Raw genomic sequence first — 27,073 nt, forward strand, 5'->3', positions numbered from 1 at the left:
AATTATGCCAGTGCCAAGGTGACATTTTTGCACCCGCTTAAGATGCAGTTTCGGAAAAATCCATGTATATATACCAAATGATAGACCATTGTCTAGAGAGATTATAACCACTTTTGTTTTTAGTGTGTTTCACCTGACAGGTGAGATATTTACCTTTAAAAATTAAAATCCCATAGGAAAATGATAATTCCCATAGGAGAATTGATTCTCCTACAGGAAATAGACAATCCTATAGGATTTTTAAAAAGAGAATGGTATTTCCCGTAGGAATTTGATTCAGAATGTAGTTTTCCTATAGGATATTAAGTTTTCCTATCGGATTTTATCAAATCCTATCGGAATTGAAATTCCTATAGGAAGTTCTTGTATTCCGAGAGGAAATTTCAAATTACCTATAGGAATATTGTTTTTCCTATGGGAAAAATTCTTTTCCTATAGGAATTTATTTTTGAAAGGTAAATACCTCACCTGACAGGTGAGATACAATGATAAAAAAGGTGGATGTTAACTCTTTATGGTCTATCATATGGCATATTTGAATTTTTCGAAATACGCAGCTTGAGCGGGTGCAAAAATGCCACCTTGGCACTGGCATAATTATCCGGCACATTGTTAATATTTTCCTTTAAAAGACGTAATGGTTATTGCAAATAAAAACAAAGCTACATACGGAATAACTTATTATTATGATTTATTATAATGTAGACAATGTCACAATTAAATGTTATTTACAATGAAATACATAAATTAAAGTGTATACATGTATTTGTACATATGCGAAACAAAATAATTTAGAACGAATACATTCCTGGACAGCGCTAAACTCCAAACAAATTGAACAGTTGTAGTAGTTTAGATTTTGTATCATTCGAATTGTCCTCGGGAGCTGGTTCGGATTTGGATTTCATGGAGTTTGGGGACAAACTACATCTAATGTCCGTCAAAAAATTCAAAATCGGAAACATATTCTTAATTTTGTTAAGATATTTCACGAGTTCAAATGTATTGTACGTGCAGAGGATAGGGTTATTCCTTAGGTCCAGTATAACTGGAATGGGTTCGTCCAGATAGGAAGCGATATCCCTGGGTACATCTGAGATTTTGTTGTGCTGGAGGTTGACGAAAAAAATCTTTCGTCGACCAATACTCTTTGGTTTTTCGAAACTAAAACTGCGTAAATGATTTTTGGATAAATCGAGAACTTCAAGAGTAGGGAAATATTTGTGCCACTCTCTCAGATGATCCGGCAAACGGGTCATACGGTTGGATGAAAAATTGAAGGTCCTAAGACTGGAGTAACTTGAAATGTCCGTCATTACGTCAAAGTGTACGGACGAAATGCTATCGCTATTTGATTCTTCTAATTGAAGGAGGTTGTCATAGTTGCAAGTGAAATCACGCGTTTTTGATTGTCGACGCATAGCAGAAAACGCTCGGTCAAGAGTCTTGGATGAAGGTGGAGAAGAGGTCGGAAGAAAAGAAAATGAAATGTTTCTCATCACGTGACTCCTAATTGTCTGCTGCCCGCAACTATAGGATTTGGATAAGGTGGTCATTAAGGTCCTCTGAATGTTTGAGTTAACGTCAGTTCTTATAATAGAGTCAATCATGGAGAAGTCTACAAGACTATCCGGGTAGGCTGGTTCAAGGTTGTACTCAGAAAAAAAACCCTCTACGACACAGTTTGTTATTTTTATCTTCTTCAAACCACGTGCTCGCATAGGCCAGGGAAGCACTACTGATCCTCCCTCCAGACACCGGAGAGATAGCTCGACGTGATCCACTGGGGTCTTCAAATTATCCAGCCACGATCGGAAATTCACAAAGTTCCACTGGTCTTGTATGGTGTGCGAACAAAATATGTATCCTTTTACCGGGCTGTAACAACTGCGGGCCCTTCGGACTGACCTCACAGGCCAAATCAAAAAGGTCAGCAACAGTAGCAGGGGCAGCGATGCAGACATGGCTGTTTATCCTGGACACTTTTTCTGTAGGATTGCATGAGCGGAGTTTTATGTTGATCTTTATAAGTGTTCCCCCAGCAGGCTTGCAGGGTGTGGACTAGGGACGTTTCCTGGTCTCTGTGTACGTTTACCAATCACTGTGTGTTAATGTCGGTCTTTGTTTGTTGGAGACAACTATGTCACGTCCTGAATCGGCCTCGATATTGGATCAAGGTTCTCTATTCGTCGGTTTCAGATCAGGAATGCTAATTAGAATACTATATTCTGGTGTGTGTGGTTTAATAATTGGGTTCAAAATATGCTTTTTGCATAGAATGATTAAATTAACTTAGCCTTCTTCACACAAATACATCACAAATAAACATTTATTATTTATGTGTATCCAAATTTACTCGTGTCTTAATTTACAAATCAAATTTGTTTAACTTTGTAAGCTTACTTTGCATGTTATTTATCATTTTGGTATTAAAATGTTAAGCAATATTGAGCATTATTGTATTCATAGTCATAAAAGTTACGAAAAATCTAAAGAGAAAATGTTAGATTTCCTTCATATTTAGAATTGTATTTCCTTAAGAGAGTCGAACTTCTAAGAGGCTGATACAATTTTGAGATTCTATCAAGACTTTTTGGTCTTTTTCCCCCCTTCAAACTTCACTCAAAATAATTTAACGTGCATAATAGTTTATTATCATGCATAAAAACAAACGGAAATGCCTTTGAGAAAGAATCGTAAATGGTTGTCAGAGAAGTCACGTGACACGAACACTGATCATCGATTTGTGGGCTATAATTTCTTGTCCTGTGCAAGGGTCAAAACGGACGTCATAAGGATTCAAAATTTTGAATTCCTGTGATGTTGTTTAAACTAATCAGAAATTGCATATCTAGTGTAAAATTGTTGTTGGCATTATATAGTATATCAATAATAAAAGACCTTTGCGAGAATTTTAGGTCGAGATGCAATAAATTTACAAAATATAATTCTCATAAAAATATTGTCTACCATAATTTTTTTTCAAACAAAAATATAAGGTTTAAATTATGCATTACATATCAACGTCGCAAAAGTATGCACATTTGGTTGATTCATTATCAAGGAAACATTATTTATTCATACGGAAGATCTGATTTAATCCCCACCCAACAAAATTCTTAAAACTATGCATTATTTGCACCATAAATTATCTATGATATATCTCTACAGAGAAATTTTTCACCACATAACGAATATGCACCAAACAGTAACGTCATCTATAAAATGCAACATAACTCCGCCCCAATCAGAGATACTGAGAGCTCTCAGAAATAACAAACTAACGAGTACATGAGCGTTTAGCAAAAAGAACTCGCACAGTAATAAACATTAAAATCGCTTGGCGACATTACCCTCCAATATTGAATTATTTATACACAGCATCATATTTATTCTTCTTTCACCAACATATAATTTTGAAAGCCAAGGCATATCCATTTTCCTACAAAACAGCCGAAAGAAAAGTTGTCTATTTTTATCTAAACCGTTCAATAAAATCTCGATGCCGTGCCTCTTCTTTTGCCCATTAAAATAGTCATTTCAAGCTTAGCTTGGGGTGGTGGATTGGTGTTTTTTTGGGTTTTTTTTTAAATCTTTTTTTATTATTTTGCCTCCGCAAATACGTAAAATACGTGTCATAGTAGATTAGTTTTTTGTTAAAGAGCAAGAGTCAGTCATCTGTCATTTATCAAGGTCGAATTTATAACGTCGTCTGTCTCCCCTCGGGGACAGCAGGGCAGACCGCCCTCAATCACGTAGCATCGATTTTGATAGTAGGGGAGGAGAAGATTTATACGACCGTAATCTAACAACAAAAAATTAAAAAATTCTTTTGCCAATATTTCAAATTCCTAATCCATGGAGGGGTTGCGAAGTACTTGGAACTTCTGTTTTAGTTAATTTTAATTATGTTAATTTCCTTTTAATTTTTAACATGTTTCTAAAGAAGGTGAGGGGCAACTTCTGCAAAATTCCCTTTTCTTTATGTAAATTAAGAAAAATGTTTGTTGCGAGGAAAATGCCCCCCCCCCCTGCTACGTGCCCTTCCCCGGTCCGTGGATTTCTAAGGATGATTTCGTCTGTATTCATAACAACCTCTAGAGGACAATGACCATGTATTTGTAACACACCTTCTGATTATACTGAACATCATACTTCATCCTTTTTGACACAAACTCAATCTATTCAAGACTTTATTATATTAAAAAAAAAAGCATCTTTTTTTATGATCTGCACCTGGATGGGTGCCATGTTTTGATTGAACAAAGGATTACACTGGGTAAGTCAAGACAGTATTGCATGGTAAATGAAATGAACACAAAACGTAGACGATAGGAAGTGGTATGGTTACAAATGATTTACACCTTGAAGGAGGAAAAGGCAAAGTCTTGCCTATATTAAAGTATTTCTATTATTAAATTAAATATCTAAAATAAAAATAAAATAAAATCATAGAATACTTTGAGTACAGCATAAATAACATGGACAATTCCTGTGATGAATGAAATGATATACATGTATGGCATATGATGGTTTGTTTTGGTCATAATAAAATGCCAGGACCAAGGAATGGTATACAGGAATGGTATACAGCAGATTGACATTATGCAGTAGTAAGAACTCAGCACACTCTAGCATCACAACTCATGAAACACCCTGTATACAAGTAATACTTTTGGTACAAAGATAAACCAAGACCTGACACACTGTTACACAACATGAATGGAATGCTTTTTGTATGGCAAGTGGCAATCTGACAAAAATTATGAATATTGTTTTATCACAGACTGCAGGAATAGTATGGTATTACTCTGAAGCACTTTGTAACACTAACAAGTGTTTCATTGGACGGCCTTAACCAGAGGTCAAAAGGTAAAACAGCATCTAAAAGGTCAAAGTTCAAGGTCATCAATACTTGGAGGGCTCTTTTATGGACGGTTCAAATAGCATTTTGTAAAAACAACAGAATTCACATGTTACCACAAAAGCATGTCCAATATAAAAAAGAGACAGGTAAAAATTCACAGGTTTTCTTCCATTATTAAGACATCAGAATGGAATTTTAGCCTGTTCTTCTAGAAATAAAAGCTGGTCCACAAGAAAGCAGTCACTGGGATTTTTTACGAATTCCCTGAGTCCCTGCATAATGGTCTCCTCAGAGTCCACTGATGATGTCTTTAAGTAGCGTGCCTGTTTCAGATAATCGTAGGCCTTCTGAAACGCCTCCTCTCCTAAAATCCTCTTGCATTCTCTGAGAACAAGTTAAGGTTTTCAATATGTTGGTTTCTAAGTATACTTCTATTGTACCTTCTGTAGGTCATTATATTGAATTCTGTTTGTTCTTACCTACCATAATATTCATGCATTAATTATGTACTCATTGCTTTAGACAGTCAACTACATAAATTTGCCTTTTTAAAAAATATGAAGAGTGTATAAATTTGTGTTGGTCTTTTCATCCTGTTTACTTCTTTTGCGTGTGCAAGTAAGTTAATTGGATTGGCTCAATGATTATTTATACATGTATCAATAAGCATAAAATCCAATAATTCATTTTGACAGGTCAAAAAGCATTAAAAAAAGTGCTGTGTAATCTAGGATCTCTTAGGGGAATTGTTTTCTCTTACAAAAAGATAGCAGCTATACTTCAAAGGAACAAGATTTTTAGAAACCGACCAAGATGTATTGCATTTGCCATTGGATGCTTCTACATTACAGGAATGCATCAAATGCACTTTGATAGAAAGTCTTACAAAAAATGAACAAATGCCATTTAAGGTAGCTCCATACTCGTAAAATTCTCTGAGGAAAGTTGAAAAACCGAACTGATTTCGACTTAATAGACTTAATGTCATCAATTGTTAGAAAAAATATACATGTCATCACACTTTTTGAGATGCCAGATAAACATAAACTAAAGCATATTTTAGCATTAGAAAAATGTATTTTTTTCTGTTAAAAGTAAAATCTTGTTGGCAGAAATTTGTTTTTCTTGTTTAATTTTAATGTCAACTTTATCAGAAAACTAAAATTACAAAAATATTTTAAAATTAATCGTTGGAATAAGAAAAACTATAGCATTTAGACACACAACTGAGAGAAAAGTAAGAAAAAGAGTTATTTCCCCTTTGCATAGATAAAATATATAAAAATTTGGAAATTTAGTATAAAATTAAGTGCGAAAATATCTTTAACCTACCAATAATTCTAATTACATCCATGTGATTATATTCACACAAAATGAATAAAACTATCTTGCACAATTTTTAAAGAATTCAAAGTTTTACAAAAAAGTGTGACGTCACAGAACACTGGATCTACTTTAACTAGGGAAGGTAAAGTACTAAAAAAAAAAGTGATTTTGATGAATTAAGATAAACTGTAAATCTTGTATAAGGATACTTGGTGAGGTTTTTAATTTTCTGATCCCTGACTACAGGTCCAAATGCACCCGCCTCTCTGTCATCGGCCAGGGACATGGTGGACTCTGAAAAAGACAAAAAATATAAAGGTTACATGATAATCTACGCCTTAACCAACGGTATTATTACAAACATACTAGTAACAAAAATCTGCCAGGGACATGGTGGACTCTGAAAAAGACAAAAAATATAAAGGTTACCAGAGACATGGCGGACTCTGAAAAAGACAAAAAATATAAAGGTTACATGTTAACCTACGCCTTAACCAACGGTATTATTACATACATGCTAGTAACAAAAATCCTGATAACTGCATTTTTTAAAACACATCAATTCCTTGGTAAATTTTGGAAATCAAATTCATATACATCCAGGGTTTGACATTAAGTTTTTTATTTACTAGACCAGTTGGGCTACCTCAGCAATTTTTCACTAGCCCTGACTCTTTTACTACTAGCCCTGACCAATTTTGACAAAAATAAATTAAAAGTAATGACAAACATAAAATATTCAATACCTGTATCTGTTTAATTGTGTTGGTTTATCTTTACCAATAATGAATCACTCAACAGTATAATTTAAGATTTAATTAATTCAAACTGTACTATTAATGATACAAGTATTTAACGGTTGACCAGGGACCAACAAAACTTTAGGGAGACTTTACTTCGATCTCCTTAACAGAGAAATATGGAGAAGTTTGAGAAATCAGGGAGACTTTCATTACTTGATAATGGCATAACAATAATGATGATATACACAGATTTATCCTTTAATAATTTAAATTAGATTGGAAACAAGTCATTATGATTAAAAAATAAAACAAATTATAAAAGTTATAAAAAAATTATCAAGTTTATTAAGTTTAAATAATTTGATGTATTCATACATTTTAAAGATCAAATGTTTCGTAATTGTGTTAACTAAAATGAAATAATATCAGTCTCTGTTTTGTAGTGTATTTTGATGGCATTAGTCCAACCCAACCATTATGTTGAAGATTTTGATTTTTTTTTTAAAGATATTGTAACTGTAAACAAAGAGTTTCTGATTATTTTAGCATAAATTTGGCAGTGTTATTAGCTAATTACAAGTTACTTACAAATTCACTGTTATATCAACACTAGCCTTAACTCTTTTCCCCTTAGAGGTTTCTATCCTTTAACCCTTAATGACGCGTTTTGACGACCCTGGCCATATCCTTAATGACGACTTTTGACGCACCCTATATACAGCTCTTAATTAGACCTCTAAACACCTGTTGTTTATTATAAACATTGACTGGTATACACCTGGCCATGTATACGGATGGTTGTTCACTCATTCTAAATAAAGATATCACGTGATTTACCTGTGTATGGTGGCGTGATGCATTACTACAATAAACAAAGATGGCGGACTACGATGCGGACATCGCACATGTTTTCACTTTTTGTTTATAATCAAGTTTAGAGGCAGAATTTTCTAGATTTATAGGTAGCGAGATTGAAAGATGAAAGCCAGATGTCAAATTCATGCAAAATTTTGTGGAAAATTCTATGTAGTTACAGAAAACGGAACACAAGGTGTGCATTACCTGCAACCCCTAAATACACGAATATACCGGTAAATTTGTATTTTTTCAAAAAGTCAACACACTTAGTTAGTTAACATGCGAGATTTATCAAATCCTCTTACACCATTTATCATGTTTATTGAAAAAAACCCCGTAAATATAAGTCTGAAAACGATAGACATGAATTGAAAAGTCAGCCACAGGTACATTTAATTATTTATGATCAAAAAACGAATTCCATGATTATAATGGAATCTTTCTATAAAAATTATTAAATAATTATTTGTAATACATACATTTTTAAATATGTTTATCAAGTATCTGTTGTGAAATTATTCTTAATAAAACTTTAATGTAGAACACTCAGTTTTATTTTCATTTACCTGTTAGCACCTGTATTGCTTTATTGTAGTGACTTAAAAAAAAATTTTCAATGAATATTAAAATTTTAATTTATTACAAATCCGTTGATATATAATTTTCTATGTGTTTGATTTGCTTAGACCTGTAATAAGTCTATTCAAAAACACACACCAGCTGTGTTCAGTTCATCTGAAAACAGTCTAAGGGTAGCCCAGGGTAGAATGTTAAGGATATGGCCTATGCGTCAAAAGGTGGCATTAAGGGGTAAAGAGTTAAAGTAATTAACATCGTTTTGTACAGCATGTGGTTGCATCAACCGTATTTATAACCACTTAAAGCTATACATGCTATAACTTGCGTCAATTTTGAATGACAGTGAAAACACATGTGTTTGTCTACTTATAAAAGTTATCCTTAATCTGTAAATTACAATGGTGAATTCCATCTCGTTACAAAGATATAGATTTTTAATTGTTTATTTTCCTGCCAGGAAAATATACCTTTTCATGAATATTGATGAAGGAAGAGCAAACCGACCTCATTGCGCATGTCCGCGGAGAACTAGGTGGCCGTTATTGTTTGCCTAATTAAATATCCAACTTGATTTTTAATATGCTTAACAGTTGTTAATTTGAAATACATACATGTATAATGAGTAAAATACGTTTGTCATTCACGATACCCTTACTTCTGCATTAACACTTATAGGATCTATAAATAGCACATAGGGGAAAAACACAGGTCTACGTCATTTTTTTAAAGGAAGTATTCATATCTACTCACAGGCTTGTATTTTTTTCTTTTGTTTGTACTCGTATATCGGACAAATTTATGCTTTACTCAAAATATCATTTCCTTTGTGAAACTATCACAATTATGAAGATGTTGACCCTTCACCAGTTTTGGTATGATAGGCTAAATTTAGCTGTCGATATCACGTGATAGATTGATATTCACGAGGAGGCATTACTTTCCTGGCAGGAAAATAAATATTTTTTATTGTTTAATATTTGATATATTTGTTACGTGATCGAATTGAGCATTATAATTAACAGCATAAAGGTAACTTTTATTAGTAATCAAACACATACATTTTCCCCTTTATTCAAAATTGACGCAAATTATAGCGTGTATAGCTTTAAGATAATACAGACTGGATTAATTAATAACAAGAGGCGTAAGCTGAGTTTGTGAAGATGTCTTTAGAATTAAATAATTATCATTTTATTACCCTTGGGGTTAATTTACACGATTATGAACTCTGTGTTCAAGGCGACGTTAAACTTTTGGTTCGGAGGAAATTCCGACACAGTTACCGATCAAAAAGTGAGACTCAGTATTTCCCCCACTTCAACCTCTAGGTTAGTCCTTGGGTTTTACTTAAATGACGGTTTGTAGAATTAAGAAGAATTTATGCCTGTTAGGAAAAGAGCTTTTACTTCTACTAAAATTAATATTACAGAAAATTATATGCACACTTTTTTTCACACGACCAGTCGGGCTAGTACACAGACATTTTAACCCGACCGGAACTATCGTTTACTAGACAAAGTCGGTCGGACGTGCCTTAGTGTCAAACCCTGACATCTTTTTTTAAATCAACAAAAATGTGCAGATAACACTTCTGCATGAATTGCAGTGTTTTAGGTAGACAACTACCAAGATAATCAGCTATATGGATTCGAAGATTACTATGCAGGAAACAAAATAAACTCTATCAAATAAAGTATAGTGACTATACAGAGCTCTCTCTCTCTCTCTCTCTCTCTCTCTCTCTCTCTCTCTCTCTCTCTCTCTCTCTCTCAACCAATTGAGCAAGCCATGTTTTTATAACAGATACTGCATAAATTAAAATTTGTATAATATAAAACATAAACCTTTGTTAACCTTTTCACTCTCTACATGTGCATAGTGTAAGTTAAAGGTTATATACAATTTTACCACAGACTGCAAGACTTTTCTACAAATTTTAAAATCAGGCATTTAGCATACATGTTTTTCGTTTATATATATCAATTTTTTATGTAAAAATCTGAGCTCTAGAATTTAGGTGGTGTATAACAAAAAAACATACAATCCAACAATATTGCAACCCATGAGCTGTGTCAGACAGAAGTATATTTTGAAATCTTAAAACTGGTATGTAGATTCAGATGATTTTACTAAAAACATTCCTAGGACAAGTTTTATTATCCCAAAATATTGTTCATGTACATAAAAATGTATATTTCATATGAATTTTGGCTATCTTAGGTTATGTTATAAGAAAAATGTGGCATGCTTAAGGTTGATTTACCAGGTGGGTACAAAAATCGGCCAATATTGTTCCCCATCATTTTCATACATGTAAAGAATAAGTTAAAGTTGTTTTTGAGTTATTTAAGCATCTGCAGCATGTATGTAAATTTTGATATATCTAAGCACTATAATAAACTAGTTCCCTGACCTGCATCATCTCCTTTGGCCAACACATCCTGCATGATGTTGTATAGCTGGTCCTCATCATCCACTAGTGTACCCAAATTAGAGGATGCCTTGGAATTGCTGACAGACTTAACGGGTGACTTCTTGGGTTTGACTGTTCTCTCTATGACGGTGTCACCGGCTTCATCGGAGTCTGATTCATCACCAGAAAAATCATTCTCAAACTGGGAGTAGTAGGTATCAGCCAGTTCAGGGTTATCTGGAATTCCTGAGAGGTAAAAACAAATGCTTTGAAAATCAATATAATGTAATAAATGCTTCAAATGAAGAGTACAGACCACTAATATAATGCAACATATTTCATAAGTATTTGACTAAAACATATTCTTATCTTTGTCTACTATTTGACCATTTTTATTGTTCAATATGTACATGCTTTCAATAAAATTCTTTTTTGAAAAATTCTTCCTTCTAATTTAATAAAAATGTTTATACTGTCTATTAATGTTAAATATCAATGTTTAAATACATTCAAACATTTTAAATATCTTATCTTCATAACACACTTTGAATTAAGATGAAATTAGACTTCAGAAATAAACTGTGCATGAAATTCAGACAAAACAAGTACATTCTTTGCATGTAAGACTTGCAGTATTTATTGCATTAGTAATGGTGCAAAGGAAATGTGAACAATGAGGAGATAACTCTAGATCAATACACATGTATAATATTTCTATGGTAAACTGTAATAAGATTATGAAGAGAATGGTTCCTATATGGGCTTACCATCTTTAAAATCTAGTGAAGAGTTTCGGATGTCATAAATCATTTTATCTTTGAGAGGGGTTATAGGTCGTTCATCGTGACTACTGAGAGAGGCTGAGCGGGGGGCAGTCAGTGTTTTGTAGAGGGGCATTATAATGTCACCATCATCATCACTTTCTTCTTCCTCTTCGTGATACAAAACTGAAAGTAGACATGTGCTGTGTTTACTTTCATTTTGATCTAGCCCCTGGAACTGGTTTTATAGAACATTTTTGATTCATTAGTAAATATTGACAATTATTGTAGGTATTATGATCTATTATTGGGCATGATATATCAGTTAGTTCATGGCTGAAAGAAAAAAAAACTGAAATTTTTTTGTGCTATTTTGTGATCATTTTTCACACAAATTCAGACATGAAATAAGAGAAAAAACAGATAAGATATATTAGTATAAAGATCAACAGATTGAATAGATTGAAAATAAAGTAGGTCTATTCAAGTACTTATACATGTATTTTTTTTCAATCTCTGAAATTTACTTCGTGTACTTCAAATACACAACTAAACATATATTATAAGTCTTCAAGAAATAATTCTTTCTAAGATAGACAGGCAATAATCTACATTATGTGTTACCTATCTCTTCATCTCCATGATATCCTTAATAACAATTCAGCTTTGTTATATATTTATTTGTAATTTCTCATTATGAATATTTAAATTGGAATGATATTGATTCATAATATTAAACAAATTTCAATAATAATGCACATTAAATTGAATAAGATGGATTTCCTTGAAGGAATTGCCCTTGTGTAGTGATAAATTTAGACTTTGATGTCATTAGGGATAGTGCCACAAACAACGAACACTCACTGGGTGCAGTGCGGGAACCAAACCGACTCTGCTGACCTTCAGCCGCTATAGCGGGGCGTCCTTTGACCGTTAAAGCTTGCTTGAACCTCTCTCCTTCCCCCGAACCTCCAGCCCAAGCAGGTACCTGTTAAAATGCCATATACATGTAATTACTGATATGACCCACTGAATGAACTTGTCATTGAATTTGATAACTTACAATAGTATACAAAGAACGTTCAGAAGCTGCTACTTACACTGGACTTGTGGAGGGTGCTCTGGATTCTTGAGTTTCTTTCCTGATTTTCTTTTAATTGCACTTTTGCTACTTCTCTGTTGAATACATAAAAATATTAATCAGAGGATAAAAACATAGGTAATCATAGATTACTAAGCTCACCGAGACGGAGCATCACCCTTATGAGACATCACCTTCATAAGACCACCTTTATCATTTTATATGAAAATCATACTTTATGATCTTGGATATTCATGGATTCTGTTTTGACAAAATATCGTATATCATCTGATAAATTTTTTTATGATAATCATATGTTCATATGTTAATCAATACAATGATATAAAATTAAATATTGTATCATGTCATATTTCTAATATAATATATATCATATAATAAATACCGTAATAAACAATAATGAGATTTGATATTGTAACGTATGATATGACATTGTATTGTGTCATACCTTATTGTATTTGATCACATAATACAATATCATAAAATATAATACAATATAGTATCATATTACAATATCATATTACATAATACATCATTACACTGAAACATGATATTATATTGTATAATATAGAATGATATTGTATTGAATGACACTGAAACATATTTGATACATTATATGATATTATATCATATAATACAATATAATTTGATTCCAACATTGTATCTTATCAAATGATACAATATTATGTGATATGGTAAAATATTATAAAATACATTATTATATTATACATATTGCATCATATGACACAATAAAATATATTACAATATCATATAATACAATTTCATGCGATATGATAATATATCATATAAACCAATATCATATCATACAATATCGTATGATACAATATTATATAATATTACAATATCATATAAAACAATTTCATGTGATATAATTCTATATTACTGAAACCAATATCATATTATACAATATTGTATGATACAATATTATAGAATATACAATATTGTATCATAGGATACAATATAATATTTTGCAATATCTTATGTAATTGTATCATGTGATAAAATAATAAATTAAAAATACAATATAATATTATACAATATTGTATCATAATATACAATACTATACATAACAATATCATGATACATAATCATATCATAAAATATCAAAAAATTGATACAATATCATATCGTATCGTATAACTTTTTATAATATAACATATGATATCATATTTTGTTTTCCCTTGGACTGAAATGTCACATTTTCATTGGTTTAAACATAGCACGTGATTGCCTCATATATCTCTATATTTGTTCTGTGAGAAATAATATTAGGCAATATGGCCGTCATTGGTCGACGCTTCGCTTACTCATTTCGACATTTCATAGTATTTTATACATAAACTGCATGCTGTAAGTTCTTAAAGTATTTGGAGTTGTTGCCCTTTGAAATTCTTTAAAATTAGAGTAGTTGCCCTTAGAATATTGACGTCACATTGTTTTGTCTGGAGCAGAACAAAATGGCAGCGACGAAATTTGCTCAAATCTCTGCAGAGGAAAAGGAGAAAACATTTGAAATTAAATAGCAACAAAACATTGTAAGTAAACATGGGTAAAGCAAAGATTTTGAAAGAGTATTTTAAAGGTGAGATGAAAATTTTGAAGAGTTTAAATGAGTTAAATTGGACGAGATGTAAGGCATCTTGTACATGGCTTTGCGTAGATCATCGCTATTTGTGAATAAATATGTCGCTTGATAGTCCTCGAGAAAACAAAACACTTATTAGGTTAGTTACTGACTCACTACGGAAATATATTGGGTTGATCAATCTCATAGAAGGCTCGGCTTCGCCTCGCCATCTATGAGATTGATCAACCCAATATATTTCCGTAGTGAGTCAGTAACTAACCTAATAAGTAATAGTATCATATCAAACAATATTGTTTCATATCATACAATACTTTATCATAGGAATCATGTTATATCATTTATCAACAAACACATCTATCTATCGAGCTGGTTTGAGTGAGGTAGGAGATTTCTTTAGCATCCTTGATAATGGAGATCAGGTTCTGCTTCTGAAGCAACCTCTGCATTTAATTTATAATAAAGTTAAATCAACTATGCAAGCTATCATCTATAAAACATGTGACCTGTTCCAAAAAACTAAACCTCATCCAGCATCCGAAACCTATGGCTCAGATTCAGACTTCAAGCCCATCAGGTGCATTTGTATCATAAGACGCATCATCCATGCAATTTTGGTGAAGTTTGGACCAGTAATAACTAAGATATCATCATCAGAGGGCACTAGCAATTAAAACCTTAACTTCCTCCAGCATCCGCAACCTATGGCTCAGATTCAGCATCCATGCCTGTCAGGTGCATCTGTATCATAAGACACACCATCCATTAAATTTGGTGAAGTTAGGACCAGTAATAACTAAGATTTATTTTTTAGCATCCTTGATAATGGAGATCAAGCTCTGCATCTGAAGCTACCTCTGCGATTCATTCATATTACAGTTAAATCAACTATGCAAGTTTGAAATAGTACTATCATCTATTAAACATGTGACCTGTTCCTAAAAACTTAACTTTATCCAGCATCCGAAACCAGACTATGCATTCAAGCCTGTCAAGTGCATCAGTATCATAAGACACACCATCCATGGAAGTCTGGTGAAGTAAGGACAAGTAATAACTAAGTTATCATCATCAGAGGGCACCTGTTTCAAAAACTTTATCTAACCAGCTCTTAAAACCTTAACCTCCTCCAGCATCCGAAACCTATTGCTCAGATTCAGCATTCAAGCTTGTCAGGTGCATCAGTATCATAAGACGCACCATCCATACAAGTTTGGTGAAGTTAGGACCAGTAGTAACTAAGATATAATCATCAGAGGGCACCTGCAACAAAAACTTAACCAGCTCTAAAAACCTTAACCTCTTCCAGCATCCGAAACCTATTGCTCAGATTCAGCATTCAAGCTTGTCAGGTGCATCAGTATCATAAGACGCACCATCCATACAAGTTTGGTGAAGTTAGGACCAGTAGTAACTAAGAGTAATCATCAGAGGGCACCTGCAACAAAAACTTTAACCAGCTCTAAAAACCTTAACCTCTTCCAGCATCCGAAACCTATTGCTCAGATTCAGCATTCAAGCTTGTCAGGTGCATCAGTATCATAAGACGCATCATCCATACAAGTTTGGTGAAGTTAGGACCAGTAGTAACTAAGATATAATCATCAGAGGGCACCTGCAACAAAAACTTAACCAGCTCTAAAAACATTAACCTCTTCCAGCATCCGAAACCTATTGCTCAGATTCAGCATTAAAGCTTGTCAGGTGCATCAGTATCATAAGACGCATCATCCATACAAGTTTGGTGAAGTTAGGACCAGTAGTAACTTAGATATTGCTATCAATGGGTACCCGCAACAAAAACTTTAACCTGCTCCAAAAACCTTAACCTCCTCCAGCATCCGAAACCTATAGCTCAGATTCAGCACTCAAGCCTGTCTGGTGCATCAGTATCATAAGGCACACCATCCATGCAAGTTTGGGGAAGTACAGACCAGCAGTAACTAAGATACTGCTATAAAAGGGCACCTGCAACAAAAACTTTAACCTGGTCCAACAACCTTAACCTCCTCCAGCATCTGAAATTTAGGACCCAGATTCAGCATCCAAGTCTTTCAAGTCCATAGGTAGGTCCAGATGCATCATCCATGCAAGTTTGGTGAAGATAGGACAAGTAATAGCTTAGATACAGGACCTGCAACAAAAACTTTAACCAGGTCCGGACGCCGACGCCACCGCCAACGCAAAGGGTATAGCATAAGCTCTCCTTGACTTCGTCTCGGTGAGCTAAAAACCTCATATCACAAACTGTAGAAAATTAATAATACATTGTACATGTATCTGCTTTGACAAACAAATAATAAACATTACAGTTTTGTCTCATTAAAAAAAATTATCATATAACTATTATATTCAGCAAATACTTTTTGTACAAGGCACTTTTCTGTAACAACCAGCTAGCTTTCAAGTTTATAAAGAAAAACTGTTAATTTTTAAAAAATTCTTAATTGGTATGAATTAGGCCCAAAACTGACCTGAGTCGTTTGGCTTCCTCGTCGGCTTGCTGGAGCTTCCTTAACCTCATTCTCTCCCGAGGAGGCAGGTTCTTGTACTTGACTTCCTCCTCGGTAGACTTCAAGTCACTTAAGTAGGACTTCTCTTTGCTGCAAAACAACAGGCATGTAAATTAATGGTCGAGCAAGCATCCCTTGTTGCCTGCTTTCCAATTAAAAATGATAAACATGCTAGAACTTACAGTAATTTAGCAATGTCCTCAGCATCTCTGCTACTGTTCTCTAGACTTTTGGCATGGAATTCTTTTGAAAGTTTCTGCAACCACAAGAATTTTTAATCAAATTTTATGGTGGCACTTACAGTTAGTGTATTAAATGCCTATTCATTCTTTTGACAGTTATATCATAATATCTTTTGTTGTTACCTTTGTTATTTGGCTACATGGTCTTTGCCATTCTTATATCACACTTACACAATATTCCATTAGATGTAATTTAATTTAAGGGTTACAAAAAAAGTCTTCAGGAAAACTTACTGCGATGTGGTTTTTAATCAATGGAATTTTAAGTAAATCTGTTGCTGATGGCCTTTTGTCTGGATCTTTGGACAACATTCTGAATTTCAACAATTAAAATTTTTTTATCATGTTTATAGATATATGTACAGTACAAATAAAACAACAGTAGCATCAAGTATTGATGCATTCATGTATTTCCTCGTAAATACATTGATTAAAATGCCGTTTAAATTATATAGATATTGCTCCTCATGTGACAGCTCAAAGGTTTGTTTGTGGTTAACCAAGCAAGAAATACTTTCAAAAATCACAGCTGACATTTAAAGTCCCATAAAGTTGATTTCTGAAATAATTTTTTCTAACTGAATGCACAGAAATCATTCACAAATGATAATGTCTGTAAATTGTATACTGTGGTTTCATTAATATTCAAGGGTATCAATTTTCGTGGATAAAGTGAAAATCACAGTTTCAAGGATACGTAAATTCAAGGCCAATGACCATATCAATACAAAATTTTAATAGAAATTGCACTTCAATGAACATTTAATTTCGTGGATCAACTTAACAACGAAATCCACGAAAATTGGTATTCAACGAATATTGATGAAACCACAGTAATATAGTAAGTTCACTAAATGGTGTCTGGTCTGTATACTCAAAGTTCACAATACACTGTTCTTGTACTCACAGCTTTAATACATTGTTGAGCTCAGAAGAGAACTTCTCAGGTAGTTTAGGGACCTCTCCCTCTACTATTTTGTACATGACTGCCATTAAACTCTTTCCATCAAAAGCATGGGTCAAGGTACACATCTCATACAAAATACAGCCTATTGACCTGTGGAAGACAACCTCACTTAGTTAATTATATTAATGTTATGAAAATTATAAACATTGCAGTCCTGTTAACCATAAAATGCTTTTACAATTAAGCAAAACAACATTTAAATTTTATCAACATTTATAATGCAGTAAATTTTAAAACCCTTTGAATAGGAGGATCTCAACATTACCGTATCTAACACTGTTGTATTCACTGAATTTTATACTCATCATTTTGAAATAAAAAAATGATTTAATGAGATAAAGCAAGGAGTTACTGAGTTATGCATATAGAGAGTAAACTGATTAACCTATTGATATGATATACTGTGGAATCATTTTTATTAGTGGGGGTCAATGTTAATTGGTAGCCAAATTTTTTCCTGGTTCATGGGGACGTAATTTTGTTGGTAGGAAGTTGGGGATAATTTCAAATGCTTGTATATACGTTCAAGGGGATGTAAATTTGTGGGTAACGGTTAGTTACCCATTAAAGCCATGAATATTGGTCCCCCACAAACAATGATGATTCCACAGTAACCACCATACATCATCAAGCAAAAAGTTTCGATTATCTCCATTAAGTGATATACAATGTAGGTATATACTATGGATTAAATATATTTGGTATTGAAATTGTCCATAAACACACCACAATGAATGAAATGCTATCATAAAAGGGAAGGTAAATTCTAAGATATAGTCTCAAGTTTATGTTCTGAATGTATATTCAATATTGTTCTTTATCAGCGACAAATATTTCCTTATAGCATGGTCTCATCAATATTTTGTTGACAAAACGATCAAGTCCATGAATTTTAAAGTTCCATTATTAAGTAATAAAGATGACAAAATGTATGATAGTCTGTTCATATTGAAAGACCATAGTCCACAAACATTGATATCCTCAAAAATCAAAACCTTGCACTTTACTTAAACACCACAAAAATGTGTGTTCATGAATATCAATGACACCATTGTACACATCTTTCCCTTTGTAATTTGAGAACATTTTGCTAAATGTCATACATTCACCAACAAAATATATTTTACCAAATATCTGATTTAGAGTTATATCCTTCATGTTTCAGTACTTCCGGACTCATATAATATGGAGTTCCAGTGAAGGTTGAGGCTAAATCTGTGGTTCCCATTAGTATTCTGGATATTCCAAAATCTCCTACTTTTATCATATTTTGTCGTAGAAATATATTTCTGAAAAGAGACATTAATAAGTTTTTCAAAGCAGTGTTCATTAAAAAGTAAAACAAGAACAAACAAAATGCAATTATATAAATATAAAGTTTGATAACTCCTTGACATAAAATCTTTATATTAATTTTATATTGATCTTTGTGATGCTTTTGAAAGTTTCAATTTTAAATAAATTCATGTTTAATGACCTCTTGTTTCCAATAATATCTAAAATTCAACAAAATTTAAAACATGTAACTATATCTGCACCTGTTCAGATATGGAAAAGGTATAGCAGAATTGAAACAGTTAAGAATTCTATGAAAACTAAAGGTTCAAAGAAAATTATCACCAGAGCTATCCATTCAATTCTGAAAGTTGCTACTGGTCTATTATTTATTTTCTTTTTTTAACCTCCACCAAAGTTATCCAAAACTGTTACAACATTAAAAATAATTCCTGTAAAATTAATTAAATTATCCATATTTGAAATATACAGTCATGTGCACACTGACCCATTCTTTACCTGGTTTTAAGATCTCTATGTAGGACCCGCCTTTGATGCATGTAATGAACAGCCAACAGAAGCTGCACAAACCAGTCCATTATCAACTTAGAATCTATCTCCTGTTTGTTCTTCACACATTCATTAATTTTACAGTCTAAATCACCTCCCTAAAATAAATATCAATCAAGTTTTAAAAAAGCCAGTTCTATCTAAAAAAAAAAAAAAAAAAAAAAAAAAAAAAAACATGACAGCTATACTCATAGGGTCTCTCTAAGAACACTTTTTGATTTAAAATAATTACCTCACAAAACTCTGTAACAATGCAAAATGATTCTCCATCTATGAAACTATCATGAAACTTGACAATGCTAGGATGATCAAGTTTCGAGAGAACTCTGGCCTCTCGAACTGCATCAACTGTTTCATCTGGTTGTAATTCTCCCACTGAAATCTCCTTCAAAACTTTTCTATACAAAAAATGCAACATAAAAAATATCAAGCAAGTCGTTGTCAAAATGTATGCTGATGATTTAAAATAAACAATTCATTGTATCTGAATAAAATGACTGAATCAAGTGTAAACCAAAGGGTGCCTGCCCTTATCAGGTAGATTTAGTTTTAATATTATATATGAATTCACTCTGAATATAATTTTTGCATAGAGTTGCTTAAAATTAATCCCCAATCATGTTCTGAAAAAATCAAATAGCAATTTTACTTTAAAATGTACATGGAATTATTCAACTGTTGAACAATACTTGCATACGTACAAATCATATTCATCTGTTTCAGGATTTTTGGATCTCAGATCTTTGCATAGATAAGCTGTGCCAAAGTTACCCTTCCCAAGTTTCTTCACTATTTCATATCGATTGGCTAGGACCTTAGGTGTCTTTTTGGACGATTCCTTCTTCTTGTATGACATACTGACAAAGTCTTTGTCGTGTAGACTTGGAACTCTGCCAGTTATCTCTATCACAATCAATTATTCGTCTGCTTCCAACCTTCGTCGCGTAACTCTCATAACATTAGTAAACACTAATTACCGGTTGAAGAAATATATGCAAATAATGCTATTGGTATCAAATGGGTCTAGTTATGTTGTTAATCCTTGGTGCAGATATCTCAAACTATAAAATATGTTTTCGTTGCAGTGTGACATAGCGGCCATTTTTTAGCGTCGTTCGTTACACACGAACATATCATGTTCATTGTTCTTTCATCATAACAGTCATTTCTCCGAATTCCAAGGACAGTTAAACGAACAGTTAACTAAAGCAACAGACGGTTACCTGCTTTCCGTCACCTTTGACTAAAATACAGGTGCTACTGTTTACATGCAGGTACCCGTTTCCCCTACTGCATCCTGGGTACTAAAATCAAGATCTTTCAGACGTTTGACAGAAAACCAAGCTCTAAAAACGGAATATTTCCGGACCAAAAGTTTTGTTTCATCATTTTATTTGACATTATTTATACATGTAAACATAACACAAAATATCGAAATATTACAAAATAATAAAATCAATTATCTGATCCCCGATAAAACTGAATGTCTTCATTAAAGTATTCTAATATCACAGACAAAATATTGATGGAATATTACAACCATGACTACCCCCCCTCCCCTAAATTATTTGCTATATATTTTAAAATTTACAAAATACATTGCTAAATATATGTATTACTATGTGACAAAATATCAAAAAAACATCTTCATATCGAATAAAAATATAATTTTTTTCAAGGAGCTAGAATCTACCTGATTTTAGAACAAATGGAATTTTATGAAGACATTTCAATCTACTAAAGATAAACAAATAGACTTATCAATATATAGTTATTGTAAATTAACAAAATATGTATGCATAAACAGATAAAAAATTTTAATAACCCCCCCCCCCCCACCCGATCTGTTTTTGCACACGTAATTTGTATACACTAATGCCCTATACAATTAATTACAATTAAGGCCTTGATGTATGCCTACAATTTATGGAAGTAACAACTTTTGTGCAAAAGGGGCAAAATACGAATGTAGTGATATAGGTTTTATGTACTCACATATATCAAAAGTATACAGAGACATAGCTGGCAAATTATACTGTGATTACAAAGTTTTTCAAAAGAACATTATATTTGATGGCTGCGTGTTTCGATAATACTGCCAGTAATGATTATCATGGAATCAAGTAGAAAAATGATCAATATCAGCTTTCTATCTCTTAATATCACAGAATGTTAAAAAATACTATTGGTATAGATTAATACAACAACGTCGAAGCTATAACATATACAACTTATACATGTATTATTACTAGGTAGATGAACTGACCATGGTTTAAAATCGTAATAGTTTACAAAATTCAATTTATTGAGCTGTGTGTACTTAAGACTATGTAACTTATTTCAGAAACAAAATGAATGTTTTTATTAAAAACAAGCATACATTAGTATTCATTTTATTATACATGTACATGTATTACCAAATTTGATGGGGAAAATTATAATTTGAAATGAAGAAAAAATACAACACAAAATATACATAATTATGTATGGGTTATCCAATACAACTAACAGTATATGCATCAATCAAAAGTTCTTGTACGTGTTAATGTACATCTTATATAAAATGATGGCTACGTGGCACAATTAATTGGCACAAAAATTAAAAACAAATTAAAATCAAATTCACTAAAACAAAATATAAAATCATATTGTATGTGCAAAACCTCAGTATAGAAAAAAGGCTACTTGGAGGATGTAAATGCACTCTAAAGGAGCCCTGAGATAGGTCTACAGAATATATAAAAAAATACATATCGGATATAAAAATACACATCTATCAAAACTAAAAACAATTTAAAATATCCAGTTACAACTTGACCAGGGCATAAGCTTGTACTGTAAGTATATCTCAAAGTCTAGTAGGTCTTGTGAGCTTCATACAGTTCAAAGTTGAGTATAGCTAGCTGTCTGAGGAATCCATCGTTGGGCATAACTTCTCGTTTGGCCCTTACTGCTCTCACTGCATTCATGAAGTTCATCCCACGCTTCATCATAAGGAAAGCCAGGACAACTGTAGCAGACCGACTGATGCCTTGATTACAATGGACGAATATTTTCCCTGAAGAAAGATAAAAATCTTATAGCAGTCATGGCATGAAACTTGATCATTCTTCAATAACTGTATACTGGGTTATTTTCATCCAATGTTATTTTCGCCCTTCTTCACTTACAGTTTCACGATGCCCAGTCATGAATTTGCACAGACATACATGTATATAGTTGTGTTTAAAGGGATATGATATGAGACATTATCCTGAAAAAAAAGATCACCAGGAAAAATTCCTGAAAAGGACAATAGGCTGTCCAAAAATCAATGCTCTATTCTACATCATCCCCATATGTAGCTTTAGGAGAGATCATTTAAAAAAATAAAACCTTTACCTACAATCTTATCTTTTTCAATTTTAATTTACATTTTGCAAGCTAAATATTTCAATCTGTTGAAATACTAATTGTTCAGGGCACATTATCGATTACATAGCAAATACTCAATTTTCTTTATAATTGAAAGGGAAATTCATTTAACAGCTAGTCTATATGTAGCTTGAATACTCACTGTATTTGTTTTTGCCTTGCTTTTAGATAATGATCACAGTTTTTGTAGGTGTCTTAAAATGATGACAATTGATATATTAACCCTCACTAAAGGTTTTGCCCTGTAGACTTTTTACAATTTTTTTATGCAAATCAAATGAAACAAGAGATGTTTGTAAAACACTTATGCCCCCCTCCCTTGGAAACATCCACAAAGAAAATGAACGGAAACTGCAAATAACTGGAATTTTTCTAAGTCCAAGGGGTACATGTATAACTGTCAAAAATTGCTCTATCATACCCAAAATCAAACTAGACCTAGATATTATTTAGATAAATCTGTATACCAAATTTCATTTCAATATGTTCATCCTCTGGGAAGAAAATGAGTGGAAACTGCAAATAACTGGAATTTTTCTACGTCCAAGGGCCATAACTCTGTCAAAATTTGCTCAATCGTACCCAATATCGAACTTGACCTAGATATTATCATGATAAACCTGTATACCAAATTTCATTCCAATATGTTCATCCTCTGCGAAGAAAATGAGCGGAAACTGCAAATAACTGGAATTTTTTTACTTTCAAGGGCCATAACTCTGTCAAAAATTGCTCGATCGTACCCAATATCGAACATGTCCTAGATATAATAATGATGAACCTGTATACCAAATTTCATTTCAATATGTTCATCCTCTATGAAGAAAATGAGTGGAAACTGCAAATAACTGGAATTTTTCTACGTCCAAGGGCCATAACTCTGTCGAAATTTGCTCGATCGTACCCAATATCGAACTTGACCTAGATATTATCATGATAAACCTGTATACCAAATTTCATTTCAACATGTTCATCCTCTGCGAAGAAAATGAGCGGAAACTGCAAATAACTGGAATTTTTCTACGTCCAAGGACCATAACTCTGTCGAAAATTGCTCGATCGTACCCAATATCGAACTTGACCTAGATATTATCATGATAAACCTGTATACCAAATTTCATTTCAATGTGTTCATCCTCTGTGAAGAAAATGAACGGAAACTGTTGGTGGACCGACCGACCGACAGACAGACAGCAGCAAAGCAATATGCCCTCCCTTCTTCGAAGGGAGGGCATATTTAGGTAAATCATATCATTATCCCAAAACACACAATGAAAAGTCAAGAAATAAATATGAATTATTTTATATTATTTTAATTTTTAAAGTCATAAGGTCAAACACTTTACTGAAAATAGGCCATCATCTGAATGTGAAACATAACTTTAATCTTTTTTAATTTAATATCAATATAAAGGGTCATACCCAAAATTGGCTCATTATCTACAAACACAGCAAAAAAAGGCTTTTGAAACTATCAACTATGAGAGAATTACCTCATGGCAGATAGAAGGAAAAAATCTACAGTATACACATGCAATGATAGTTAAATTTATGATACCCAGGCCATTTCATGATGGGGCATGAAATTTCATTTCTCACAAAATGATCAACATTTTTATCATTATTACAACAAAACACACACATGAAGCTTTTAATAACCACCTCTAAAGTAAACCAATCTCTAAAGTACTAACACATACTCCTGTTGGTAATTTCTTACCTCCCTTGGATAGAGCTTGATCAATAAAATTGGCAGCTTTCTCAAAGTGTTTGGAGATATCATAGGTCAGGATATCTTTAGCCTGCAGTCCAAGATACTGGATTGCTACATCTTTGAAGAATGAAGCATCAGTGTCAATTTGACCTGGCCTGGTACCCTTGGCACAGTTAACAACGTGGGTGATTCCAATTTTTTTCAATTCCTCTTTGTTCGTGGCAAACTGCCTGAAATTTTTAAGAAAAAATTGTTTCTTCATTGGAGAGAAATTCAAAGATCATAATTTCTATTCCTTTAACATAAAATGATTCCATAGCAGGATGCAAAATATGAAATATGTATTGCATATACATATATATAAAGGTTTTTTGATACAGGCCTCAGTTAGAGCTTGTGTTATATCTCTCATCCCACCTATTTTCCTCTCAAATAGCATTAGGTACATTGACCAGCAATGGTATCGCCAGATACTTATCTTTTTAGTCACCTAAGCTTACTGTTCGAACTGATTTATCTGTCTTGAATGCCTCTGTTATAAAACAAATATTTATAGACATGGGTTAAATTATTCTGGGTGGAGTGAAATAAAACAGTAACTGGGTACCACAGGAATTGGCACTAGAGTAAGACTGACTAGTTAGTTCATTACATTCATTGTTGATCATCACATTTACAAGCAAAATTGGTATTAAGTTATCCTACATTTGTTTTATCAGTACCAAATATTTGCCAGTATCAAACAATATTTTTAGAAAAAATTATTGGAGAGAAATGAAGTAAAGAGTTTTAGAACATAACCCACTTTTTCATCCAATTAGCAGTCACTATAAATATTCTATTAAGTGATGCTTTTGATCGTTAGAATTTCTGTAAGTTCAAACGACTTCACATTTTCGATTGACAGCTTAGAGATCCGTAATACAAAAGAGAGATAATATTTGATTAGTGCAGAACTTTTGATCAGCCAATGAAAAAGTGGGTTATGTTCTTCTAAGTACCGGTAAGTTAGATCATATTAAGTTAAATTTACAAGAAGGGGCCCGTTCCCTTCGCTTCCTCCTTCTTGATCACATAAATTTTACTTAAAATGATATAACTAATAAACTACTACTTAAAAAATCCCTCCTATATAATTATAATTATTAGAAGTAAAGAGTTTTAAAAAATCCTTACTATGTAACAACAATACAGAAATGAATTCCCTTTCTGTTTGGGGAGTTGTTTAACATTTGCATGATTGTTTAACTTTACATTGTTTACACAATAAAAATGACCACCCAGATTTGAGCTGCCCAAAGTCCAAATCAGAGAAATGTGTTAAAACAAATTTAACAATCAAGTCTAAATTTTTGAAGAAGTGTGTTACTGAACCACATTTATGGTCCATCATGTAGTCAAGTTATTGCTTCCTTCACTTTTTTGATGATTTGTAATTAAAACAAACATACCCATCAATGAAGTACAATTCAAATCAATTAAAGAGATAAAAACCTAGATTTTTTCATTAATTGATACATCTTTTGTTCATACCCATTTCTCCATACATGAAAAAAACAAACATCGTACGGAGATTCAAAATGGAAAATGTTTACATCTTTTCTCCATATTAAATACTCGGAACAGGTCACACAACTTAATCAGATTTTTAAAGTGATAAAACATTCTATCTAGTAAATTGTATGAAAAAATTTAATGGTGCTAATGTTTCCACAGAATTTGCATATAAATAAGGTCGTCCATCTGAAACTTGGGACAGAGAATAGTAGATGTATTTAAAACATTTTCTTACTTATTGCCTATTATGATCCCTGGATATACTTCGTTGTAACTGTCCTTAGGAGTGGATGGAACAGAAAAAAATTTCGAGTAACCAGTAGGGAGATCGTCATTTCTGTCAAGAGCTTGGATGTCAGCATTTTTCAAGTAATGTCGAACCCTATTTAGGGTAGAATCGTTGTATTCCATCATAAACGTTTTAATTTCTACCCCTAACAAAGTCACAGGGGTTTTAAAATTTGTTTACATATATATGACTTTCTTACTAGGCTGACAACACAAAGTGACAAAGGAATATAAATACCTCTTACTCCAAGATATTTTAAGATCGAAATCGAAAGTAAACT

The 27,073-nt window shown here is 32.7% G+C and overlaps 3 protein-coding genes across 6 annotated transcripts; all 3 read right to left on the reverse strand.

Moving 5' to 3' along the window:
- Nucleotides 1–699: 699 nt before the first annotated feature.
- LOC128187760 (uncharacterized) lies at nt 700–2,814 on the reverse strand. Its single transcript, XM_052858320.1, has one exon. The coding sequence runs from the start codon at nt 1,962–1,964 to the stop codon at nt 819–821; it is 1,146 nt and encodes a 381-aa protein (XP_052714280.1). The 5' UTR covers nt 1,965–2,814; the 3' UTR covers nt 700–818.
- Nucleotides 2,815–4,180: 1,366 nt separating this feature from the next.
- On the reverse strand, nt 4,181–21,115 carry LOC128187761 (serine/threonine-protein kinase Nek11-like). Of its 4 annotated transcripts, XM_052858321.1 has the most exons (15): nt 20,521–21,114; nt 20,052–20,217; nt 19,769–19,917; nt 19,102–19,263; nt 17,915–18,064; nt 17,242–17,320; nt 16,948–17,021; nt 16,727–16,855; nt 12,648–12,723; nt 12,412–12,535; nt 12,172–12,195; nt 11,554–11,733; nt 10,787–11,032; nt 6,403–6,487; nt 4,181–5,251 (listed from the first exon to the last, which is right to left on the reverse strand). In XM_052858321.1, the coding sequence occupies exons 1-15, from the start codon at nt 20,673–20,675 to the stop codon at nt 5,050–5,052; spliced, it is 2,001 nt and encodes a 666-aa protein (XP_052714281.1). In that variant the 5' UTR covers nt 20,676–21,114; the 3' UTR covers nt 4,181–5,049. The 4 variants fall into 4 exon arrangements, with proteins under 4 accessions (XP_052714281.1, XP_052714283.1, XP_052714282.1 ...); XM_052858323.1 differs by lacking the exon at nt 12,172–12,195 and having other exon boundaries at nt 12,448–12,535; XM_052858322.1 differs by lacking the exon at nt 12,172–12,195 and having other exon boundaries at nt 20,521–21,112.
- An 89-nt stretch (nt 21,116–21,204) lies between these two features.
- Nucleotides 21,205–27,071, reverse strand: LOC128187762 (dual specificity protein phosphatase 3-like). The gene is made up of 3 exons (XM_052858325.1): nt 26,740–27,071; nt 24,954–25,177; nt 21,205–22,877 (listed from the first exon to the last, which is right to left on the reverse strand). Exons 1-3 carry the CDS (start codon nt 26,916–26,918, stop codon nt 22,675–22,677), a joined length of 606 nt encoding a protein of 201 aa, XP_052714285.1. The 5' UTR covers nt 26,919–27,071; the 3' UTR covers nt 21,205–22,674.
- Nucleotides 27,072–27,073: the final 2 nt, after the last annotated feature.

This window comes from Crassostrea angulata, chromosome 6 (assembly GCF_025612915.1).
Source record: "Crassostrea angulata isolate pt1a10 chromosome 6, ASM2561291v2, whole genome shotgun sequence".
In the NCBI taxonomy this organism is placed as follows: domain Eukaryota; kingdom Metazoa; phylum Mollusca; class Bivalvia; order Ostreida; family Ostreidae; genus Magallana; species Magallana angulata.